The sequence below is a fragment of the Nuphar pumila genome, chromosome 11, assembly GCF_984573655.1.
Source record: "Nuphar pumila chromosome 11, dmNupPumi1.hap1.1, whole genome shotgun sequence".
Taxonomy (NCBI): domain Eukaryota; kingdom Viridiplantae; phylum Streptophyta; class Magnoliopsida; order Nymphaeales; family Nymphaeaceae; genus Nuphar; species Nuphar pumila.
This window is the reverse complement of record NC_143259.1, coordinates 118,617,243-118,643,180: the sequence shown is the minus strand read 5'-3', so window position 1 is coordinate 118,643,180 and position 25,938 is coordinate 118,617,243. Positions and strand designations below refer to the sequence as shown.

Here is a 25,938-nt window from a genome sequence, read left to right as displayed (position 1 = left end):
TCGAGGATAGCTTTTGTTTCGCGCTCTCTGAAAAGCCAGCTGCGGAGCTCCTCCTTTTCTTCTTGCCTGGAACTTGGAACCGTAGGTGGAAGTGTTGCGGGACCGTGAGGTGAAGGCGTGCTGCAACCTGCAACCGAGAGACAGAGAGAAAGTGTGTGTGTGTGTGGAAAATCTCTCCTTTTGAGGCCTCCTTTTTTCTTTTCTTTGGCTTGCCTCGATTTGGAGCCGGATTCGAGGGATGTCGAGGCTCGGCCTGAACGTAACGGAGCTCCAGCCGATGGCTGGCTGGTGGGCGCCGGAGCTCACATCGGTGGCCAACTGGTGGACGGAGATCAACGAGTCGTCGCGGTGGCAAGACGGGATCTTCTACTTCCTCTGTGCCGCCTACGCGCTTGTCTCCTCCGTCGCTCTGGTCAGATCCCTCTCTCCTTCCCTCTAAATTCCTGCTTTCACCACCTCTCTTAGTTATTCCTAGCTTGATTTATCCTCTTCCTGAATCCTGAGCTCGACTTCATCAATGTGTTTGCTTGTTTCATTTTACCCGCTCTAGATTGTTGTGTTGTCAATCAGAGAGGAAAACGAGGAGTAATGAACGCCGGAAAAGTTTTCCTTTTTTTCTTCGCTGGATTAGCAAAGAGTTTGATGGAGAATTCGTGTGAATTGGATGGGTCCTGTATTTTAGTGTAAATGTGAGCGCAAATGTACGTGCTTGGAATTTGTGTGCACAGCAAAAATATTTGAAAGTACAATTTTTAGAGGGTCCTAACGAAAAGGGTTCATATATATATATGGAAATGAAAACCTGCCCAATGGAAAACCCTCCCAAACCTCCCGAATGAACTTTTTATTGGATTTTTGGTGTTTTTTTTATTCTGACCGTACAGATGTGATCTATATGCCTGTTTTTATAGGAATCAGTTCTTAGAGCATTTGATTCCGATGCATGGATAGGTTTTTATAAGTTTCAAAATCAATGGCATACAATTTTCATAAATTTTTGAGTCTCCAAATATCATATTTTCTATCCAAAATTTATGATCCAAATGTCGATTTATACAGTAACTCAATCACGCTGAACACATCTCTATGGTCAGAATTTTGAAAAAGACACAAAAAAATCTATTAAGGGGGTTTGGGAGGGTTTCCATTGGAGAGGTTTTCATTCTCCACATATATATATATATATATATATATATATATATATATATATATATATATATATATATATATATATATATATATATATATATATATAAAGGAAGGAGACCGTCCAACCAAAGAAAAGTCCAAAATCTACAACCAAAGTCGATGAGGCAAATCCCCTTCTTCAATGCTTGAGCATCTCATCAATCTCATATATTTGTTCTTTATAATTTATTTAGTAAGAAATATGCTTTACTCAAAGACTTTACACCACATATGAACATGTTTTTCAAAACGTGAAAAATCAATCTCTCACAATACAATACAAAGTATTGTGGACGGTTGATTTTTAGCGCTTTCAAAAACACATATAAACATAAAAAAATCATAATCCAAAACATGCTGCTCACTAAATGAATGAAAAATCCAATATGTAAAGTCCGATCAATGAAAAACTTGATCATTAGAGAAGGAACTTCTTCGATTATCATTAGTTGTAGATTTTGGACCTTCCTTTAGTTGGACGATCCCCCTTCCATATATATATAGTAATGGATACCTGCTAAATGGAATATGTTAAATGAAACGTGCTAAATGAGTTTTTCAGGTTTTTTCATTTTATTTTTAAATTCTGAGCGTACAGATGTGATCTATATACTTGATTTTATAGGGATCATCTCTTGAAGTGTTCTATTCTGACACATGGGTGGGTTTTTATAACGTTTGAAAAATCAACGGTCCAAAATCTTTGTAAATTTCCAATGCTCCCAATATCATTTTTTCATCGAAAACACGTGATCCAGGTATGGATTCCTTGTAAATCGGCCATGCCCAACACATTTACGGGGTCGGTTCGGAACTGGAAAAAAAACACTGGAAGAGCAGGAAACCCCATTTAGCATGTTTCATTTAGCACATACCTATTACTATATATATATGTATATAGTAGAACCCTTCTCATCCTTCATCCTGCTTCCATGACCATCTTCTTTACTCCTTATTGACCCACCAAGAAAGAAACACTCAAAAGTTACAAATTAACAAAAAAATGGCTATTTGATAAGTGGGAGATAAGAAATAAAACGGTAGCACACCACTTAGTCATTCTCCCTCTATTTTCCAAAGTATGTCTTCTACATTGCGTAGGTACAGAAAAGAGACCCCTCAAACATAAAAAAAAGATAAAAAAAAAACATAGACAAACGCATATACCTGGTCACATAGGAGGTAAAGAATGCCAATCAAATAAGTGAGAGAAATGACAAAAGAAACAGTGTTGAACCACTCACAGACTATCCTTTCGGCTTTTACCACTTCTTTGCCAAATATCAGAAATTGAGCACCTCTTGTCCTTCCTCCTTTGACTGTGAGTTTCCACAGAGGCACTGCAACATGATAAGTGCATACAAAAGCCATACTTGTACCATATGCTGCACAAGCGCCATGAAAGGAGAAACATGTTGAAAAAGAGACTCAAATCCTGTTAAAAAGGAGAAGAAGAAGCAGGCCTAACTCTGAGAGAGCCAACCAGAACAAGTAATGAAGATGGAACATTTTATGTTATTTCAAAGAATGAGAGAGAGAGAGAGGGACAGTAGGAAGAGCCGAAGATAAATGGTTGTACATGAGAGAGATAGGAAGATGAAGGTCGTACAAGAGAGACAAAAGGAAGAGAAAGGGTTGATAATATGCTTAGCAAAAGCATAAGAAATGAAGGGAGACAAACACCCCTATTTATACACAACATGAGAGAGAGGCCATTGGGGAGCTCCCAATAGAGTCGTTGGAGCTCCCAACAGTCATATTTATGATCCGATGGGGAGCCACCAATGACTCTATGGTCAAATGACCATAGAGCTCATGCTCTCAATAAAAAAGACAAAAAAGTAAGAAAATAAAAAATAAGAAAATGAGAAAATTGTTCCTAATGAATAGTGTCTATTATAAGGGGGAAAAGATTAAACAGCTATCAAAACAAATACTAGCTATATATATACTATTTTAACACCCCCCTCAAACTTATGGTGTAAATACCAAAAGTTTGTTGAGAAGAAACAAGAAACAAGGAATAACAAGAGCTTTGGTAAAAAAATCTGCAAGCTGAAATTCTGATGTGACATATGAAAACTCAATAGTTCCTCTCAAGAATTCATTACGGACATAATCTATGCTATTTTAACAGGAGAAAGGGGGTTGGGGACTAAGAGAGAGAGAGAGGGAGGAAAGGAGTATCATGGGAAGGTGCGTCCACGAGGCCACCAAATGAGAGAGTAGTATGCATTGAGAAGTGAAAAAAAGCTTACGTATGAGTTGGGTAAAATAAGAGAGAGGAGAGGGTCATTAGGAAGTGTGGTGTAATATATGATGAGGGAGGGAGATATTGGGAAGAGGAAGAAACAAAGAGAATTAGTATGCATACAGAAGGAAAATAAAGCTTAAGTGTGAGGTGGGTAAAATGAGAGGGAGAGAAAAAGAGGGGGGAGGAGCCACTGGGAAATGTGTGGTGTAATAAATGAGGAGAGAGATATTGAGAAGAGGAAGAAACAAAGAGAATTAGGCATAAAAAAGAAGGCGCTTTGTGTGAGGGAAAATGTGTGAGAGAGAGATTTTATTAGGGTATAAATATGGAGAGATAAGAAATAAAAAGCTTAGTTGTTTTAAATGAAAGAAAAAATTTGATCAGGTAAGAAGTAGGCTCCAGTCAAAAACAGCGAGGCGGCAGGGGGCGAGCCCCCCGCAGACAGCATTGAAGCGGCAGGGGTCGCACCCCTGCCGACAGCACTGAAGCGGCAGGGGTCGCACCCCTGCCGACGACAACGAAACGGCAGGGGGCTAGCCCCTGCCAACAGCAGCGAAGCGGCAGGGGGCTAGCCCCTGCCGACAGCACTGAAGCGGCAGGGGTCGCACCCCTGCCGACGGCAGCGAAGCGGCAGGGGTCGCGCCCCTGCCGACAGCACTGAAGCGGCAGGGGGCTAGCCCCTGCCGACAGCAACGAATCGGTAGGGGGCTAGCCCCTACCGACAACACTAAAGTGGCAGGGGTCGCGCCCCTGCCGACATCACTGAAACGGCAGGGGTCGCACCCCTGCCGAGGACAGCGAATCGGCAGGGGTCGAGCCCCTGCCGTCCGGCGAAAGGACGATGGCAGGGGGACAAATCCCTGCCGAAGCGAGAGAGAGATCGGGGCGAGGGGGTGTCGCAGGGGCCATTGGCCCCCTGCTGGCACTTCGGCGAACCCTCATGGAGGAAAAAGGGGACGACTGGGGCTCGTAGGCCACCTGTCGGGCCTCCGATGGGCGCAGGGGAGGTGGGAGGCGCGGCAGGGGTCGTGCGTCGCCTGTCGGCCTCCCGGCGAGGTGATAGAGAGAGAGGAGAAGAGGGAGGACACAATGTACCTGGGAAGAAGCCGACGACGATGGCCGGTGTCGTCGATCGGCGTCGGCGTGGGAAGGAGCAGAGGGCCGGTGCGATGGGGGGGATGAGCTGCGAGAGGGAGGCGTGCCTCCCCTCGCCCTCCTACGCTGATCTTAAAGGGCACAGGGGGGCGATGAATGGGGAAACCCTGGTGGGTTTCCCTAATCCACTCGAAAACGTAGGTGGGGGGCGGCGCTCGGGAAGAGGATTCTTAAAATCCTCTTCCTGAGTCGGGTTATTAAAACCCTAATGAAAAGGGGGTTGGGTCGGGTCCGGACCCGACCCAACCCGGCCCGGGTCCAATACAATAATTTTTTTTTTAAATAAACCGTGGGTTTTACAATGGGCACGATTTTTTAGGCAACCACCGTGATGACGCAAATACATGAGCTATTCTTCTAGAGACCAAGCTTTGATACCATGTGAAAATGTATTCAAAGAGACTATGTGCACAAAAGCACTAGATTCACAATATGAAATGTGTGCACAAAGGCACAAGATGAACACTCACAAAATAATACAAATGCACAAAGGCATAAAAATAAAGAAAACTATTATTGAATAAGTGAGAGAGCTTTGCAAAAAGCTTAACCTTTACAATGGGAAAATCCCCTATTTATACACATTTAAGGACCCTTGGAGGAGCTCCCACATATAGATGTTGGAGCCCCTCCAACGGTCATATTATTGATCGTTGGAGGTGCCCAACGTCTATATGATGTGGGCCTCTCAATTGCTAAAAGACAAAAAGAATAAAAAGAAATAGAAAAAATAAACAGAAAAAAGAAAAGAGCATATTCAAAAGGAATATGCGTGAAGAAGGGAAAAGACTGTTTTACCCCTAGTGGGTATTACAAGAATTAAATATATATAGATAGATAGATAGATACATAAACATATATATATAATATATATGTATATGTATCTCTCTATATATACATATAGATATATATAGATTATATTTTAACATATATGTTATGTTAGTACCTAACTAGTAAAATAGTAACTGGGTTAGTGTAGAACTAGGTTAATTTCTTTTTGCTTTTTTTTTTTTTACTTTTTCAGCCACCTTTTTGCTAGAGAGGCATTGGAGAGAGAGCCCAACGTCTCTCTTAGGAGACTCTTGTGTGTATAAATAGGGGTGAAGCCCCCTCTTAAATGTGAAAGAGAGCCCAACGGCTCTATTGGAGCTGTTGGGACCTCTCCCAACATCTCTCTTAGGAGACTCTTATGTGTGTATAAATAGGGGTCAAACTCCCTCTTAAATGTAAGCCTTCTTGCATAGATCGATCAATAAAATATTATTTTATTACATGTGTTTTGCCTCTTTAGTGAGTGTTTGCTTGTAAGCCCATTCTTGGCTTGTGTATTCCTTTGGTGCTTTGGTGAAACTCTTTGAGTGTCAACTCTTGTTGTTTTGGGAACTTGTTTTCTTACACACCACACTTCCTATTGCCCCCTCTCCTGTCTCTTATTTTACTCATCACACAGGTAGGCTTCTTTTGCACTTCTCAATGAATACTACTCTGTCATTTGGTGGCCTCTTGGATGCACCTTCCCATGCCTACTCCTTCTCTCTCTCTCTCTCTCTCTCTCTCTCTCTCTCTCTCTCTCTCTCTCTCTCTCTCTCTCTCTCTCTCTCTCGTTAAATATAATGCTTACTCTCTCATCAAATTAAAGTATCACCCTTCCTCTTTTTTTTGTCTCTCATGTACAACCCTTCATCTTCCTTTGTACCTCTCGTGTACAACCCTATATATAAATATATTTTTTAAAGTACCAATATCTTCTGATATTTTCCAAAGAATCTTTTTAATTTAATGTTAGAATTTCTCTTGCTGATAAATCTTTAGAACGAGATTGGTACCTACATTTAGATTATGCAGCAAGTGTGAAAACATGTTCTTAACTTTTTAGGCTTTAAAAAAGCTGAATCTTCCTACTAACCTGCTTGTCTGCTTCATTTTGCATTAAAGTAAAAACAAGTGAAATGAGAATATACATAGTTTGTGAGCCAGTGGATTAAATGGGCAGTAAGTTTCTACTTTATAGCCATTTATTGAGGTAGTTTTATTTTGAATTTTGAAGAATGAGATTTTACTTTTATTGTTTTTCAATGTTTTGGTGTCTAACTCATGAGAGTGCTTTCTACATGAATGGTCCCTACAGAAAACTAATGTGAAGAATTTGGCAAAAGTGACATATGGTGTTCAGTAAGGAACTGACCTGCAACTGCAGATTATATTGGAAATCTGTTGTGCTCACTGAACCATACTTGTTAGTGGCATTGCATTCAGAGAGATCAAGGAACATTGCCATTTAGGAAGGGCAACTTTGTTCAACATCCTAAAGCCTGTATTATTTGTTTGACATGCAAGAAAAAGTCCTCTGTATTGGATTGTTTATTAACAGTGTGATTTACACCAAACTCGTGAAGCTGGACATGAGTGTACTTTAATGAGCTTTTTGGTTGGATTCTTCATTCTTGTTTATAAAAGCTGGTTTATGAAAGACTACAATCATGGAAACCTTTTAATGTTTAATTGTGCCCTACGACAATATATTGGATGTGCTAATTGATTGGCAACTGAACAACTCCTACGGGTGCTGTTGAGACTCAACCTTCTATATTGTTTCTTATGCAACTCTTTATGAATTCTCAGTATACAGAAGGATCTGTATGGATAATTTACTAATTTATACTCCATTTTTGTGTCCAGAGGCAAGCGTGTGTGTGTGTTATAAAAAAGATCTATGAATTAAATAATAGTTAAATGAACAACAACAACAACTACGCCTTCATCCCAAAACAATTGGGGTCAGCGATATGAACCAAAAAAGAAATTCATTTTGGGTCTTCCACATGAATCCTTTTCCTCCAATCATTTCTATCCAACGCCATGTCCTCGGTGAGGTTCAAAGCATTCATATCCTTTCCTATCATCTCCATCCAAGTCTTCCTAGGCCTACCCCGACCTCTTTTAACTAATATATTTTCCCATTTCTCCAACCTTCTAACTGGAGCATCATTAGGCCTTCGCCGAATATGTCCAAACCACCGTAAACGATTCTCTCGCATCTTATTTTCAATGGGTGCAACACCTACCTTCTTACGTATCTCTTCGTTCCGAATCTTATCTTTTATTGTATTTCCACACATCCATCTAAGCATCCGCATCTCAGCTACACTGAACAAAAGAATTAATTATTTGTTTTGAACAATAGGGGACGTTTGTTTACACCACATGAGAATCACTCTCATAAAATGAGAAAATGATTCTCATTGGCCCCATTCTCTCATGTCAGAAAAAAAAAACTCGAGAGAATGGGGCTTGAGAAAACGACTCTCATTTACTTTTGCAAATGAGTTGTTTTCTTATTTGGGCGAGAATCAGAATCACATGGGGCCACTTGCAATTCTGATTCACATGACTCCAAATCACATTTTATTAGGATTCGTGCATGGGCCAGAAAACCAAACGTACCCTACATGTCTTCCACATTCAACTTGGAAAAGTTGATAGCCTATTTTTTGCAGGGTAGTTCTGGGAAAATGTAAAACTGTATAAAAAAAGTATATTCATACAAATTTTTGGAAAAGAAATGGATATTTGGGATTGGAAGGGCTTTTTCTCTAGCTAGTTTCTTCAGACTGTGAGAGGATGCATACACATTTTACAGACTACATGTGTCATTCTTTTCATCTGTTTTTGCCAAAAGAAAAAAAGGAAAAAAAGGGTCAGGTGTGTATGCATGATAGCAGACCTATATAATTTTATTTATGTATATATCCCAGTTTCCTGATTATTTTTATATTTACAGTTATGCATAACCAGTTTTCTATGGCTGAAGCTGTTTGTGCTTCATATCAATTTTTCCTTTTCTTATTTGTTCTTATTTTGGGATTGGATGGTGGGTCTATAATGGTTCATTTGCTAGTTTGTGAATGCAATTCTTTGCCCTTTGTTTTTTTAATTTCTAATTTATCTCCTGTGTTTTGTGTATTTATGGCAGAAAAGTGTGTCCTTTTTCAACTAAAATCAAATTCTTGTACTTAGTTTTTGTTATGGCTGACAGATTCAACTAATTCGTATTGAGCTACGAGTGCCAGAATATGGATGGACTACTCAGAAGGTTTTCCATCTTATGAACTTCATTGTAAATGGACGTAAGTTACAATTAAACCTTGTTTTCTTCCTTTCCTGATATATCTTTTTCCATTCTCTTATTGTTTATTCGATGCATTGTTGTAGTCCGTGCCATCTTATTTGGATTTCACAAGCAAGTGTTTTCGTTCAAGCCAAAGGTGAGTTAATATCCTGTAGAGGAAATGCATCTATTGTTGCTATTGGTCATCGGCTGTCCTATTAGATTCCTGTTTTAGCCATTGACTGTCCCTTCATGTTTGCCCTTAAAAAATTGCTATTTTCATGGTTTTAGAACCCTTTAGTTGCCTCTGATTTGTATTTTCTGAGCTGATACAACAACCTAAAATACCTATGGCATCAATATATACTCCAATACAATCTGGAATTGCCCCATTCTCTAAATCTGGAAAAGCTTCTGAGATCAGCGATCATAGGTTCTGTCTGTTTCATGCCCATTGAACTTCCATATGGTTATGATCTTGTGCTTGCTTTCCTTGTTATATGTGCAACTGGGTGCAGTAAACTTTGTAAGCATCACGCACTGGCTGCATTTCATCTTCATGGGGAGTTCTCTTGTTACTGAGTACTGGTCAGTCAAAAATAGAACTTTTTGGATCATGTGTCATGTGTGTGAAATTGTAGTGTATATTCATATTGCGCATACATTGTGTATACTATGTACGTACTAGCCAGGTCATTTTTGTCATTTTTTTTGTAGGGGGTTACTTTCATCTTTTTTACCATTTTCCAGTTTCTGGCCTTATAAAATCATGTACTGGGCCATTTTCTTCTATTATTGGGTCTTATGAGGCAGAGGGATCAAGTTTTGTAGCATATATACTTGACAAATGTGACAAAGAAACCCTAATCGGTGTCACATTTGCTTCTCATGTTTTTTCTTCTTGCTGCAGCTTCAATAATGTGGTTGTGTTTCATGCACTCCTCCCGCCTGAATCTTGGCTTGCATCGTTTGCTGATCTAGCAGTCCTTGATTCTCCAATTTTTTCTAATAGAAATTGTCAGTTCAGTCCCATTGAAGAAATGCATTTGATTAGTTTTACCATGTCTGACATATGATGTTTTTATTACTGCTTATGTAGCACAGGTCTTTCTTTTTGTTCTGTTTGATCTCCCGGGGCTTTTGTTCTTCTCTACATACACACTGCTTGTCCTATTTTGGGCAGAGATCTATCATCAGGTGGGAGGAAAATCTGACTTCTGTTTTCATGGTCGAGTTGTGAAATGGTTTTTAATTAGTTCCTTTCTGGTAAGAAGGGATTTCAACTGACTTAACTGCATTCATATGGAAAGAAATGGAGAAATTTCCATTTAGAGACATACCTTTTGCCTATAATTACAGAAAGAGACCTTTCTGAATTTCTTAATACACAGCTAAGTTTTTCTGACAGTTGTCAAATAAGGACCTGATGTGACCTATCATTATCCTCAACCACTTAAATCAGAGTTAAATATTTGAAAATGCTGAAAATGACCACTTCTTTTTCTTCACTGTTCCATCATGCGTTTAAAAGGCAATCATGTGTTTTAAGGTAACATAGGGATTTTACAAAACTCTGAAAGTTCCGACCAGTTTGTTTGAGGGAGGTCAACCCGAGGTCCTTATGTGACACTTTGTGGAAAACATTAGGTATGGATTTGGATTTACAAAAGATTGGTGTTTGACCTGGAATATCAGGTAAAAGGTGGTCTGAATCAGGGAATTTCCCAAAGAAATTAAATATTTGTTTGGCCCCTCACTTTGTTCCATTACTGACAGGCACGAAGTCTACCGACAGACAAGCTTCGGGCTGTTTATTTGTCAATTAATGGTGGAATATATTTTATACAGGTTTGCATGTTAATGACCTAAGCTCATCATATAACTTAAAGTAGACATGTTTTTTCTTTACGATACATGCAGAAATCCCTTTTGCTATTTATCATCTCTCTCTCTCATTTTGCCAATGTATCAACCTACAGGTCCTACATCAAACATCTGGTTACTAGTCTCTTAATTGGTTTTATATTTGAACTAGCCACAGTTTATTCCCTTGCTTTATGTCAGTTTTCATGGTTATTATAAAACAGTGAAATGACATCATCCTATCAAACATTTGGTCTTTTGAGATTTGCAAACAAGTCTTTTTCATTATGCTATGTTCTTTTGTTTAACTTGCTTAAATTGGACAATATCTTTGCATCAGGTCTGCATCTGGATATACCTCTGGATTAATGATAATGCTGTTGTAGAATCAATTGGGAAGCTGTTCATAGCAGGTTTGTGTGCTTTGTGGTTTATATCAAAGTATAAAAAGCATGGATTTAGTTACACATCTGCATGAGTCCAGTGGACTAGGGAAATAAGTATCATTCAAGGCCCATGTTTTTTAATAAAGGATGGAATTTGTTGCCTAGCCCTTGCATGAGAGCACCACCCAAGCATCTGAATAAATCTGAAAGGACTGAGCCCCCAGATGTTGGACTCTGACCTGTTGTCACACGTGCAAGTCATCTCTAAGCACCAGTCGACTTGGTGGGCGTTTTGACCAAGAGTTTACCCTTTTATTTCTTGGTGGATGTTTTAACTAAGAGTTTATACTCTATTATCTCATCTTATGTGATGGTGAAAAAAGTATCTTTCCTTTCCTCATGTTTTATTACAGGCTGTAATGAGTGCTTCCAATGGCTGTTTTCTTACTCTTTTTCTGCTTCTATTCATACATATTTGGAGATTTTTGTTGCTCGTCTGTCGGTTACCTTTTGGCTGATATATACTTCAAAATTTTCTTTTCCAGTCGTATCATTTGTTGCTGCTCTGGGCTTTCTACTTTATGGAGGAAGGTAACATATTCTGTATTCTCCGCGAGAGTCGCAGACTTGATATGTTCTCTTTTCCAAATTTTTAAGTGAGAACGGTTTGCTATTATTGGTAAAATTCTTTTTTTTGTTCCACCTTGCTTCATCTTGCACTGTTTCTATGGCAGGCTATTTATGATGCTGAGACGCTTCCCTATTGAATCAAAGGGACGACGAAAGAAGCTTCATGAGGTATGCATGCTTCCCTCAATAGTCTTTGACCTGCTAATGTTGCCATCTGATATTCATGTTGCATGTAAACTTCTCATTTTAATGCTCTTCTCAAATGATTATTGCTAATAATGACACTATGTGTGAAATCTATTAATCTGTGATCCTAAAAATGCTTGAAACCTTTTGATGTGTGGAAAAAATGGGGGCTCTGTAACGACCCCAACTCATACACCTTAAAAAGTATGATTTTTTTTTAAACCATTATGAAAATATTTTCAGAGACCCGGAGCCTTTAGAGTTTCACTCACAATTGGATAACCAACCAACCACAAAGAATCTTACATTTATCATCCACACAATAGCAAACAAAAGTTTTATTAATTAAGTAATAAATAGTCTCGAGACAATAGCATAAGAAAATTTAGAGTGCATGAACAATTAAATGTAAATAAAAAGTAAAGCAAAGCAAAGTCACGTTGTCTATCTGTGAAGCTGTCTAGCAAACGTGTAGCACTCGTAGCTCTCCCAGAAGTGAGTCACTTCACTAATCTTTTGCAACTGCGAAAAATCACAGAAATAGGGTGTCAAAAATCCGAGGAATTTTGTGTACGAATCTCTTTAATAAAACAAATGAGCATAAAGAATACAGATATGAATTCATGCAATAACTTAAAGATAAACAATTATGACAAATTCATAATTCGATTAAGCATTCATGCAATAGAGACAATTATTAAGCATGAGAAAACATTTAATAAATAACAGAGATCACAATTTAAGCAATACAATCATTTAACATGCGTAGTTGTTGTTGTTGTAATAATTTAACACTATTAGGGGACAACATTATGCATTCACCAATATTTAACAGTTAAGAAAACAGGTAAACATGAATGATCTAATGCATAGCAGGAATATGCATGGCTTCAGTGCAATGCATGAGTAAATTATTACCTCTTATTAGAATTTTTTTTTCATATGCATGTCCCTATTAAATGCACACAATTTAGGTTTCTCTTTTTAATTACCGTTGTCCGCGGATACACCAAACGGGTAAAAAATTTTAAGGTCAATTTAGGTTTAAAGGGTAGCTTAGCACATAGTTTATATTTTATTACTGGGTTCCAAACTTAGCCCTCGACCGAAAAAGCCTTCGGAACATTAGACTACCCATCTAATGTCGGAGACACCAAGGACCACTCATCTACAAATGTCACTTTTCTTGGTATACCAAAACAACAACTGTGTCTACACACCACCCCTAGGCAAAGTGGCGGACTCTCCCTAAAATCGTGGCTAGGAGAAAGAACTTCAATATTGGGTTCAGGGGTAACAATAGCGCACACAGAGTTTTTGTATCATCGTGGTCCCAAAAAAAACCAAACTCTAAGATTCTCATTCTAACGACGGGAGATCTCAAAACGTATATTACACTGTTCTTTTATTTTTATTTATTATTAATAATTCATTATTTAATTTGCAATTTGGCATGCAAACAAAGGCACAAGCTCGCACATTCCTCTGCGAGAACCATCACAGGACCACCGTTTACAGAAAAGCATAGAATAGTGCAAAATATTAATGTGATTTTTGCGATGCATTTAAAATAAATAAAGAAGGAGCAAGCCAAAGCTCGAAGCCCACCAAGCCCACGATGATTCATTTCGATCATCGATGCACCATATGCAAAAATCATAACGATATGCAATATATACAATGATGTTAACATGTTTCTAAATGCACAATTATTCATACCAATTCGATAATGTGCATGAGCCACTATAATCATATGCATGTGTTCACCATCCTTGTGCAAGTATTTAAGTGTGGTCATTTTTTTTTTGTATATGCTTTTATGCAAATTCATATACTTATGACAAGTGCACACTTTTATTTAATGCACATCATGAGATTCACTGCATGCTGTCATTTAATGCACATGTTCGTTCATGAGTCAAACATGTGAGCACTCATGCATTTATTACATGCAACAACATATCATTTCAAATATGCACATGTACATGAAGACAACCGTACATTAACACTTGAATTAAGCATGGCATACTCCAGTCAAAAGAGAATAAACTTCATGCTTAGCACGCGTGAGACCAATGTTTTATCATAAGCAGTCTAATGCAAATAACAAATCTGAAAAGTATATAACATAATCGAACACATTCATTTTATGTGTGCACATACACCCGAAAAAATCTTGAAAATACCATAATGCTAAGGCATGTCATATAAAGATAATAAATGTGAATGAAAACATCCCATTATTAATGTATATTAAAATCAAAATACCTACACTTAATAACATCTGAGATTTAACATGCATTTTGAGTTCGAATTCCATATTTAAACATTCATAAAGTGTTAAGAGTGCATATATATATATATATATATATATATATATATATATATATATATATATATATATATATATATATATTTGGCTCATCACCCAGCCGACTAGGTCGGCTCGGTCTGGTCTCATTCAACCCAGCTGGGCTTGGCAGGACCCTGCCAGCCTAGGCTGGCCAAAACAGCCCAGCTGAGTTCACATCGGCCGGGTCTGGCAGATCATGCACAGGCCCAATCTGGGCTTGTGTATGTGCTGCCCCAAAACTCTATAAAAAAATGTTTTACCACTTTATATATTTTTTTATTTTTTTTTGCAGCACTTACAGTTACCTCTGTAAATAACAATGCATTTGAATATTGATCGCGCAAAATTTATTCATCATAAGCATGCGAAATCACTTTCTAGTATGCACATAACCGAAACACTCACAACGGTGAAATTTGGAAATTTAAAGATGCACAGCTCATATGTATATTATTCTTTTTTTTTTAAACAAAAATTTTCAGCACCCACATGTACATTTTTTTTTAAAGGGGTTTACACCCAGCCGACCTAGTCGGCTGGGATTCCAAACAGGCCCAGCCGACCCTGGTCGGCTGGGTTTAGTCTAGACTGACCCCAGGCAACTGCCAGGCTCGGCTGGCAAGACCCTGCCAGCCCCCGGGCTAGCCGAGCCGGCCCAGCCTGGGCCTGTGTACGTGTGCTGTCAGGGCATGGCTGACAGCCCACAAGCCCTTCTTTTTTTTTTTGCTGCTGCACCTGAGCCGGCCCAGTAGGCCCTGCCCGGCCGGCTGGACTCAGTCCAGCAGGCCCGACCAGGCACTGCTAGGTCTGGCCAGACCTGACCAGCTGAGCCGAACTCGGCTGGCCTGTCGGCCAGACCGTGAAAACCCAAAAAAATATTCTCTTTTCCTCGTTAAAACTATGTATGGCCACTAGATAGTTACATGAATGAAAACATGTTGTAACTTGTTCCGATTTGTACAGACATGTATCTACAAGATCCACAACTCAACTCTGCATGTTATGAAATTGTCTACGAAGAGACAATACGCATACAAGCACAAATACTTTATAAAAGAAGTGCACGAAAGCACTCTCACAACACTTGAACAAAATACGCAAAAGCGTATAAATAATAAACATGCAATAATGCATGTATTTCATAAATAAAAGCAAATGCTTGAGACTCTCAAGCTTGTTTTACAACAAGGAGGAACACTCCTATTTATACAAGAAAGGAGAGGTGCAAGAGGGGGCTCCCCAACGGAGTCGTTGGGGAGCTCCCAACGGTCACAATTGTGACCGTTGGGGGCTCCTCAACGACTCTATTGGGGAGACCCCCAAAGCACCTTTTTGGAAATACAAAAAGGGAAAAATAAAAATAAAGGAAAAAATTACAGCATATTCCAAATGGAATATGCGCAAAATGTAAAAGGACTAAAATACCCTTTTTCGGGTAAAAAGAGAAAAATGTATAAATATATATACTTATATATAGAGATACGTATACATATGTTATATGTATACGTATCTCTATGTATATAAGTATATATATTTATACTTACAATAATGTTTTTTAGTATACATTTTAACACCCCCCCTCAAACTTACGGTGTAATAACCGTAAGTTTGTCAAGAAGGAAATGAAATCTAGGCGAACAAAGAGCTTTTGTGAAGAAGTCCGCAAGTTGATACTCAGACGTCACGTATGGTAGATCAATGACCTTCTTCAAGTATTCTTCCCTGACATAATGGCAGTCCATCTCTATATGCTTTGTTCGCTCGTGAAATGTGTGGTTCTTGGCAATGTAGATTGCACTTTTATTGTCACAGCATATCTTTGTTGGTTCTTTGATAACTACTCCCATATCTTCCAAAAGACGTCGAATCCATACTATTTCCATGGTGGTAGATGCCATGGCTCTGTATTCGACTTCAGTGGATGATAAGGAGACCTTCTATTGCTTTTTACATCGCCACGAGATCAAAGATTCTCCTAAGAAAATACAAAAACCAGTAGTGGAGTGACGGTTACTAGGGTCACCTCCCCAATCTGAGTCAGTATAAGCAAGCAATTTTAATTCAGAAGAAGAGGATAGGAATACTCCCTTATTCACCGTTCCCTTCAAATATCTGATGATGCGAAGCACAGCACTCATATGAACGGTTGTAGGAGCATGCTGAAACTGGCTGGCGATGTGTATAGCATGTGACAAATCGGGTCGAGTAATGCTGAGATACATTAAAGAACCTACCAACTGTTTGTAAGGAGTAGGATCGATTAGAGGAACACCGTCGTCAATCTTTATTTTCGCTCTCACAACTTCAGGGGTTTCGCATACTTTGTCATCAGAAATTCCTGATCTGTCAATAATCTCACAAGCAAGCTTAGACTGAGATAAAAAATAACCACGTTGCGAATAGGCAACCTCAATTCCAAGAAAATATGTCAGAAAACCCAAGTCTGACATCTCAAATTTTGAAGTCAAGACGGACTTAATACCCTTGACTCCTTGAACATCATCACCTGTAATTAACATGTCATCAACATATAGTAATAATATTACAATCCCTGCCTTAGACTTTCTAGTAAATAGAGCAGTGTCAGTATAACATGAGGAGAAACCATTTTCCAGCATTACACTGGTAAATCTGTCATACCAGGCTTTGGGGGCCTGTTTCAAACCATAAAGGGTCTTTTGAAGACGAAGAACTTTATCTTTAGGGATCTCCATGCCTGGTGGAGCATCCATATACACTTCTTCATTAAGATCGTCATTTAAAAAGGCATTTTTCACATCCATTTGAAAAATATTCCAATTTTTAATAGATGCAATAGTGATAAGACATCTAACTGTAACCATTCGGGCTACAGGAGCAAAAGTTTCTTCATAATCAATTTCATACTCTTGCCCATACCCTTTTGCAACTAAGCGAGCCTTATACCTTTCAAGGGATCCGTCGCTCTTAGTTTTAACCTTAAAAACCCATCGACAGCCTATAGTTTTCTTTCCTATGGGTAGAGTTTGGAAATCCCAAGTTTCAGCCCTTTTAAGAGCATTAAGTTCATTTTGCATAGCTTCTTGCCATTCTATACATTTTTTTGCTTCTTCAAAATTTCTTGGTTCAAAATAAGAATAAATGGCATTAAGACAAGCCCTATATCGGGGTGAAAAGGAATCAAAGGAGACAAAACGAGTGGGAGGTCTCCTATTCCTCTCATATCTTCGGTGATCGAGAACAGGAACAAGTTCACTATATTGATCAATAGCACTTCTAAAGGTGTCTTGGTTTCTACGTGAGTATGTTATTGGATCACTTGAAATCCTACCTTCTTGTTGGTTATGTTCTTTGACATCACCCTCAATGTCCTCATCATGGTTTGATGATACATCATCATCACTAGATGTATCATCATTACTAGACAATAAGTCAAAAAGGAAGGAATAATCAAAATTTTCTTGTTGAGAAACATTTTTTTCAAATCCACTTTCATTTTCCAAAAAAGTTACATTTCTAGAGACATATAACTTATCTTCTCGAAGATCATAACATCGAAATCCCTTTTGAGTTTCAGAATATCCAAGAAAAGCGCAGGGGATAGCCTTGGGAGAAAGTTTGTCATTCTTATCCGTAAGTACGAAACACTTACACCCGAAGACTCGTAACCTATTATAATCCGGTTCGAGTTTATATAAAATCTCAAAAGGGGATATTTTCCCTAATATTCTAGAAGGCAAGCGATTTATCAGATAAACAGAAGCAAGAGTTGCTTCAACCCAAAAAATTTTAGGGATGCTTTGGGAAATAAGAAGGGTTCTAGTGGTTTCAATGATATGCCTATGTTTTCTTTCGGCCAACCCATTTTGTTGAAGGGTTTTAGGACAAGATCTTTGGTGAATGATTCTGTGATCTTCAAGATATATTTTAAATTGGTTGGAGAGATATTCTCCTCCAGAATCACTTCTAAAAATCTTTATGTTACTGTTAAATTGATTCTTGATCATTGAATGGAAGGTTCTAAAGTACGAAAAAACTTCATGTTTGAATTTAAGAAAAAAGATCCATGAATATCTAGAGAAATCATCCACAAAAATAACATAATAAGAAAAGCCTCCTTTTGAGACAACAGGTGCGGGTCCCCAAACATCGGAATAAACAATTTCAAAGGGTTTAGATGAGAACATAGTTCTTTGCTCAAAAGGTAAACTTTGCATTTTTCCGAGAATACAGTCATTACAAGAAAAAGAACTTTTACATAGGTCCTTTGCAAAATGGAAATAAGATAACTTGGTGATATTAGGATGACCAAGTCTTTTGTGCCACACATTTATATCTTTGTTTCGGGCAACATTACAAAAAGATTTTGGAACTTGAAGAGATTCCATATAGTATAAATCGCCTTTTCTAAAGCCTTCCCCAATCAATTTCCCGGACAGGCGATCCTGTATTAAACATTTATCACATAAAAATTTAATATCACAACCATGGTCCGAGAGTTGAGAAACAGAGAGAAGATTTAAGTTAAGTTTAGGTATAAATCTAATTTTTGGAATAAAAAATCTTGAGTTTCAAAATTACCTATTCCTTTAATTTCAAGAGAGGTTCCATCCACACTAGAAACAAAGGATGGAGAAACATTTTTTGAATAATCGGAAAGTGAAAACATGTTTGGGGACATATGAAAAGATGCACCTGAGTCCAAAAGCCAAGAGACTTTACCTGGAATGGAAGAAGTAGACACGGCGGCACCGGATGTAGCTCCCTTGAGAAGAGGTTGAAGGGCTTCCATTATTTGGTTCAACGAGAGTGACCCACTTGATGATGCCTCTTCCTTTTGTGGTGCACCGGTGGTGGCCATAGCGAGAAGCTTCTTCCATTTGGGACATACGGGCTTGATATGCCCCGGTTCTTTACAAAAATGACATATAGTCTTGCTATAGTCCCTCTTTCCTCTTTGTCTACCATCTCCTCCTTGATTTTGGAATTTGAAATGAGGAGGACGATAGGTCTTTACATTATTTCTGGGTTTTGATACGGCATTAACCTAATTGTTTTCTTCATGATTACAAGGAACCATAAGAACACTTGATCCTTGTTTACATAAACTCATACGAGTCTCCTCACCACTTAATTTGGTGAGACAATCTTCAAGAGAGGGAGGAGTAAATGAGGATATAAGTGATGACCTTATTTGCTCAAATTCCGGTCTCAACCCATTCAAAAAATTGAAGAAACGATCTTCTTCAAGTTGCTTGTGGCGGAGTTCAATTGCCTCTCCACTCCATTTTGGTTCAAGCATAGAGAGCTCATCCCAAATAGAGGAAAGATCGGCAAAATATTCCCTAATAGACATTTCACCTTGAGTAAGGGAGAGGGCCTTCTTTTGAAGGTAATACTTATGGGATAGATCTCTTGATGTATACATTTTCTCGAGATAATGCCAAGTTTTCGATGCTTTTTTGAATTTGATAATGTTGGCATTAATCTTTGTTTCGACGGATGCGAAGAACCAAGAAAGAATCTTGAAGTTCTTCATTTCCCATTCATCGTGCTTCTTGGAGTATTCTTCAAGAGCTTTGATCATTTCCTCTCCCTCAAGAATCTTGATTTCACTTCTGTCCATTACGGTTATCTTGGGTTCCGGTTCCGGAATTGTTCCTTGCACAAAACCCCACAATCTTTTTCCTTTTATGTAAGTCTCCATATTCCCGGCCCAAATATGATAGTTGGACCCATTCAACTTGAAGCCAAGGGCAAAGTGCGACTCTTTCTCACCCATTAATGCGTAAAGAGAAGGAGAAAAAAAGGCGTACCAATACAATGTTTCAACTTCTAGTTTGCACAAGATCCTTCTAAAATATTTGAGAAGCAAGATCCACCACTTCAATCTCTGAAGATCCGAAGGCACGGTTTTCGAGGCACTCGAACAAGGGAGGATCCCACGATCTTCAATCACCAACCGAGCTCTGATACCATGTGAAATTGTCTACGAAGAGACAATAAGCATATAAGCACAAATACTTTATAAAAGAAGTGCACGAAAGCACTCTCACAACACTTGAACAAAATACGCAAAAAACGTATAAATAATAAACATGCAATAATGCATGTATTTCATAAATAAAAGCAAATGCTTGAGACTCTCAAGCTTGTTTTACAACAAGGGGGAACACCCCTATTTATACAAGAAAGGAGAGGTGCAAGAGGGGGCTCCCCAAAGGAGTCGTTGGGGAGCTCCCAACGGTCACAATTGTGACCGTTGGGGGCTCCCCAACGACTCTATTGGGGAGACCCCCAAAGCACCTTTTTGGAAATACAAAAAGGGAAAAATAAAAATAAAAGGAATTAAAAAATAAAGGGAAAATTACAGCATATTCCAAATGGAATATGCGCAAAATGTAAAAGCACTAAAATACCCTTTTCGGGTAAAAAGAGAAAAATGTATAAATATATATACTTATATATTGAGATACGTATACATATGTTATATGTATACGTATCTCTATGTATATAAGTATATATATTTATACTTGCATTAATGTTTTTTAGTATACATTTTAACAGTTAAAACGTGAACACCTTCACGTATGCATATAAACAAATCAGAACATAAGCATATCCAGAAATATGTAACATGAACATTATGCTTACTTGTAAAAAAAATGTATGCATACTCGGGATCCTCAAAAAAAATATATACATGCATACAACCTTGTTTCAACCTATATCTTCCTACATCTAACCAAAACATAGCGTGATCCCTCCATGAAAAAAAAAACTATATTATCAAAACACAACCACCATAACAAGATATTTAACAAGAATTAAATTATGTTTTGGCATAAAAGAAGCATACTAAAAAATTTATGAAAGGATGAGTAAAATAAAAAACGGCCCCATGGAAGAGGATCCATAAACCCAACTTGACGAGCAAGGTCTTTTTGGGTATACATACCTTTCATAAAGAACCATGCTTCATTTGCTAGGCGGAATTTAGCAATGTTGGCGCAAATCTTTAACTCCACGTTGTTCATGAACCATGCAAGAATTTTTGCATGCTTACTTTCTCAATCTTCTACCTTGGATTGGTGATCTTCAATAGCTTTCATGCGAGCATTTCCTTCTAGAGCTTTTTCTTGATCACCATCAATTTTCGTAAGTTGAAGTTGAGGTTCCCTAATGGTGCCCATAACGTATCCCCAAAGCTTTTTACCTTTGAGGTTGTTCTCCATGGCGGCGGCCCACATCATGTAGTTAGTACCATTGAGCTTGAAGGAGAAATCAATCTTTTGTTCTCCTTCCATTGTATAATCAAGAATGGAGGACAAACAAAGAGAGATAAAACAAGACAACTAGCAATATGAATCAAGAGCACAACCAAGGCTTTGATACCATGTAATGAAATATGCGGAAAAGAAATGTATGTCCTACAATGGACATTCACACATAGAAATCAAAGAACAAGTCCAAAAGAGGACATACACAAAAGCCAATAATGGCTAGAAAGCATAAAATCTTATAAATGCACAAAAGGGCTTGAAGAAGCCACACATTACAAAGGGGGAGACCCCACTTATTTATAGGCAAGAGAGGAGTGAGGGAGAGTTAGAGAAAAGCAAGAGAGAGGGACCATTGGGAGTCCCAACAAGGAGTCGTTGGGCTCCCAACGGTCACAATTGTGACCGTTGGGGGCCCAACGACTCTTTGTTGGGGCCCCCAATGGCTGTGCATTAAATGCACAAAAAGAAATAAAAAAAGACAAAAAAGAAAAAGGAAAAAATAGAAAAAGAAAAAGGAAAAAAAAAGAAGAAAAGGAAAAAGTCTAAAATGCCCCTATTGGGCGAGATTACAAAACTACCCCTTATCGGGTAGTGAATGAGAACTATATTATATATATATATATATAGGTATTACATATATTTTAACATGGCTGGAGAAGAATGGCCTTCTTCTTCTTCTTCCTCCCACTTCCTCTCTTTCCCCTTCTTTTCTTCTCTCTCTCCCCCTCTTTCTTTCTTTTCGTTTCTTTCCCTTCTCTTTTTTTATATAAAGTGAGGGAGAGGGGGTGACGCCCTCCCTTCTCCATCCCTTTTCAAAAAAGGCTGGAGAGTCTCCCATATGGAAAACTCTCCCTAGTTTCCAAACTTTTTTTAAAAATTTTCCCTTGACTTTTTTTTCTAAAACTTTCTAAGTCTTTTAGAACTCTTTCTAAAGCTTTCATTAGCCTTCTACGACATGTATATGGACTCTTTTAAGAAGTCCTAAACAGCCCTAAAATAAAATTTTTAATTAATATAATTTAATTAATTAGTTATTAAATATTAATTAATTAAAATTATCTAAAAACTTCCAAAAATAGTCAAATTAACATAGAAGGCTCCCTAACCTTATTAAAATCCAATTTAAAGCTTGATATTTAATTTAAAGCTGGAAAAACGTGGGGCTTGGATTTGGATCCGGATCCTGGTCCAAAAATCCAAACCCATACCCAAAATGAAAATGGATCAAGATTTGGATTAAATCCATATTTAAGTAGGTATTAACTATGATCCAAATCCATAATAATTCGGATCATATGCATTGGATCCAACTCGATCCAACTCCGGATCTGTTTGGACAAACTGCTAATTTTTTAGAAAAACGCGATTTTCGGGCCAACCGTATCCCGAATCAAGGAAAGTACAATATTGTTACGCTCAGAATTCCAAGACGCATCCAACGACATATTACACTAATATTAAATTCTTAATTTCGCCCGAAAATAACCCAAATTTCGCTTGAATTTAAAAGTCGAAAATTAAACTCTTTCTTACGCTTCAATTGGCTCGCCTCGATCTTGTCGATGAGACCTGGGCTCAGCCCAGACTCAAAAACATCGGTCTAAAATCGAAGCTCAAACGATTTTTCTCCCAGACTTGGCCAAATTCTTGAAAATCTCAAATTTAACTAAGTGTGAAAATACGCGATATTACAGGCTCAGACACAGTTGTCTTCACTGAGATGAAGTACCTTTCTGTTAGCTCTTTGACTGATAAGGGTCAATCCTTATTCTTGAAATAACAGAAACTGACCTACTTTTGGATGTGATAATGCATGAAATGTGATCATAAAACTTTAGTAGCTTGGGATGTTTGAAAGTGTGGAGCATTGGTGGCCCAAAAGGGTAATGAGAAAGCAAACAGAGTACAGACCCAAAAGTTAAAGCAGCAATTTGCATTATGAATGCCCCTGATTCACACTAAATTCCCAAAATGGATGCAAGAAACTACTGTTCCAACGGATTAGTTTGCAAGAGTGTTGGAAAAGATCCTAGAAACTGGTGTCCCTTCGAGCACATTTTTTTATGTATTCTTGAAATTACTGAACTACAATCTGGTGTGGAAAACCAGTTTGATGAATTTCATCTTCATCACCATTAACATTGTTTCAGGAGACATGTAACATAATTCCTTTTTATCCTTCATTTAGCCTAATTTTTGAGGTTTTCTTGATATGTGGAACTATAGGGGATCATTAGTTTCTGCAAACTGGAAAACAAGGTACTTTGGTTATTATCTGGATGTTATACAACGCCTCGTTTCCATGGACAAAGCAAAATTGTGCCCTTGCCAGGTAGTAGTATAGTGTTATTGTTGTTTGACAACTAAAGTTTCCAATATGGTGTAGCCTGTTCTACTTTCATATCTTGTTTCTACTTTCATATCTTGTTTCTGTATGAATGTGCAATTCCTTCTTTCTTGCATCAGTTGGCTTTGCACCTGTACTAGGGATGCAAATGGGTCGCAACAGCCAAAAATATAAAATGCCCATACTGGATCTGCCCTGTTTGCATCCCTAACCTGTACCCATATCCTTTTGCCTTAAAACAGTTTATGCTTATTGGATCATATACCATTCGAACTTTCATAAATTTTCTGTAGTTAATACAAATTGGTTGCTTGTTCAGTTGGTTTGACGACTTCTTAATATGCACATGTATAAATAACTAAGTTGTTTGTTTTTATCATGTTGCACAATGGCTCTGATATCTGCATTTTCTTATTTGATTGGTTGCTATGTTATGCTTTGCATATTGATGAAAATTGTTTCTTTGCTACAGGTTGGTTCCGTTACAGCTATATGCTGTACCTGCTTTCTCATAAGATGTTTTGTGGTGAGTTCGTGGTATTTGAAGCTTTTGGGTGTTTTACTGTGGATCAGTGCCTGAATGTGTGCTTGTATTAAAATTTATAAGATCAAGCGTGCATTTGAAATTCTGCTCCTTCCTGAAATTAACTGTTTTGCAGGTTGCTTTGTCTGCATTTGAAATTCTGCTCCTTCCTGAAATTAACTGTTTTGCAGGTTGCTTTGTCTGCATTTGATTCTGGTGCATCCCTCGATGTTTTGGATCATCCAATTCTCAATCTGATTTATTATATGGTAGGTGGTGTTCTCTTGCTCCTACGGTATCTGGGTTATGCTGTTTCACTGAAGGGTTTTTTTTTGTATTTTTGCGTGTATTAGTTGACGGAGGTCATGCCTTCTGCACTTGTTCTTTATATCCTTCGGAAGTTACCCCCTAAAAGGATCTCTGGGCAATACCATCCAATTCATTAAGTGATCAAGCTGTCAAACCTTCCGGGAGGTTTTATTTACAACTGTGCAGTGAACATCATGGTTGTTTGAATTTGAGGCCAAACGGGCACTTAATCTGAAGTGGATTGAGAGAACAATCATGTGGTCTTAAGGATGCTTTGTTACAGCAGCTTTCAGCATCCTTTTGGTGCATATAGGAGTTGTACCGGAACCAAGTAGGAGTCTCTCTCTCTCTCTCTCTCTCTCTCTCTCTCTCTCTCTCTCTCTCTCTCTCACCGGGTTTATGGGTGAAAAAAATTGTATTTATCGTGTGATTCATTGATTTTGGTAAGCACGTGAGACTTTGAGCTCTTCTTTTGGCTGTTGAGCGACCGTCGTCTTGTATAATTTTGTTGACCGACTTATGTTTATATTGGATATAAAATGATGCATTGGCCTATATTAGTCTATTAAATCGACTAAAGCTACAACAATCATGCAATCTTTACCTGCCAGAGCAAAATTGTAGTTCGCAAAGGTGGTAACATCTCCAGCGTAAGGAAAGATCTTGTGATAAAATAAAAATATTTGTTCTTGAAAATTTTATCAGAAAAATCTTGGCATATTTGTAGTTCAAATATATGAGAAAATATAAAAAACTTGTAAAATGTTGATTTTTTTAAAATAGAATTGCTTAGAGATCCACTGAAATAGTGATCAGGCTGCTTAGGATCGCCGTCGTTGATTATTGCCAAGATGCATGCCAGTGATCATGTCACTTTGATATGTTGATGTTACAAAATTTTGGTCCCATGTGAGAAAAGAAGAGTGTTGGGCTTCCTCCCCTTTATAGGTTCTGTTGATGGAAATCATGAAACGTATAAGGTCCAACTTGGTCTCCCAAAAGAAAGAAAAAAAGCAGGATAACCACGAAAATCCACTTCACTCCCAACATATGGTTCCATATCAAACACCTGTGTATATTTAGCAATAATAAAATAAAAAATCTGTCTTAAAAATGTGTATCTACGTCAACATTTCCTAGTTCAAAATACTTAGTGGTTTCAATGACGTGGGTGGTGGAGAGCTGATTTCCGGTCGAAAAACATTCCACCTCATTATCTCAGGCGCAGGTTGATGCCGCCAGTTGAAGGTAGAACGTGGGGGCTGCAGAAGAGTGTCAATACAATGTTTCTATCTGAACTTGGAAGAAGGCTGGAGGATTTGACTTCTCGCTCTGTGTCCAAAAATTGCAAGACTATTATTGATCAGGATTTCT

The 25,938-nt window shown here is 38.1% G+C and overlaps 1 protein-coding gene across 2 annotated transcripts; it reads left to right on the top strand.

Moving 5' to 3' along the window:
• Nucleotides 1-15: 15 nt before the first annotated feature.
• On the top strand, nucleotides 16-25,119 carry LOC149823115 (tobamovirus multiplication protein 1-like). Of its 2 annotated transcripts, XM_089980566.1 has the most exons (11): nucleotides 16-412; nucleotides 8,634-8,724; nucleotides 8,810-8,862; nucleotides 9,810-9,902; nucleotides 10,482-10,553; nucleotides 10,909-10,981; nucleotides 11,500-11,545; nucleotides 11,689-11,752; nucleotides 24,205-24,258; nucleotides 24,447-24,524; nucleotides 24,609-25,119. In XM_089980566.1, the coding sequence occupies exons 1-11, from the start codon at nucleotides 239-241 to the stop codon at nucleotides 24,699-24,701; spliced, it is 891 nt and encodes a 296-aa protein (XP_089836692.1). In that variant the 5' UTR covers nucleotides 16-238; the 3' UTR covers nucleotides 24,702-25,119. The 2 variants fall into 2 exon arrangements, with proteins under 2 accessions (XP_089836692.1, XP_089836693.1); XM_089980567.1 differs by lacking the exon at nucleotides 24,205-24,258 and having other exon boundaries at nucleotides 98-412.
• Nucleotides 25,120-25,938: the final 819 nt, after the last annotated feature.

Excerpts from the sequence above, each read along its gene's own strand:
- LOC149823115 (XM_089980566.1), top strand. The coding sequence starts at position 239 with ATGTCGAGGCTCGGCCTGAACGTAACGGAGCTCCAGCCGATGGCTGGC. Across the intron at positions 9,903-10,481 it reads GGGCAGAGATCTATCATCAG|GCACGAAGTCTACCGACAGA; the intron begins GTGGGAGGAAAA and ends CATTACTGACAG. Across the intron at positions 24,525-24,608 it reads TCAATCTGATTTATTATATG|TTGACGGAGGTCATGCCTTC; the intron begins GTAGGTGGTGTT and ends TGCGTGTATTAG.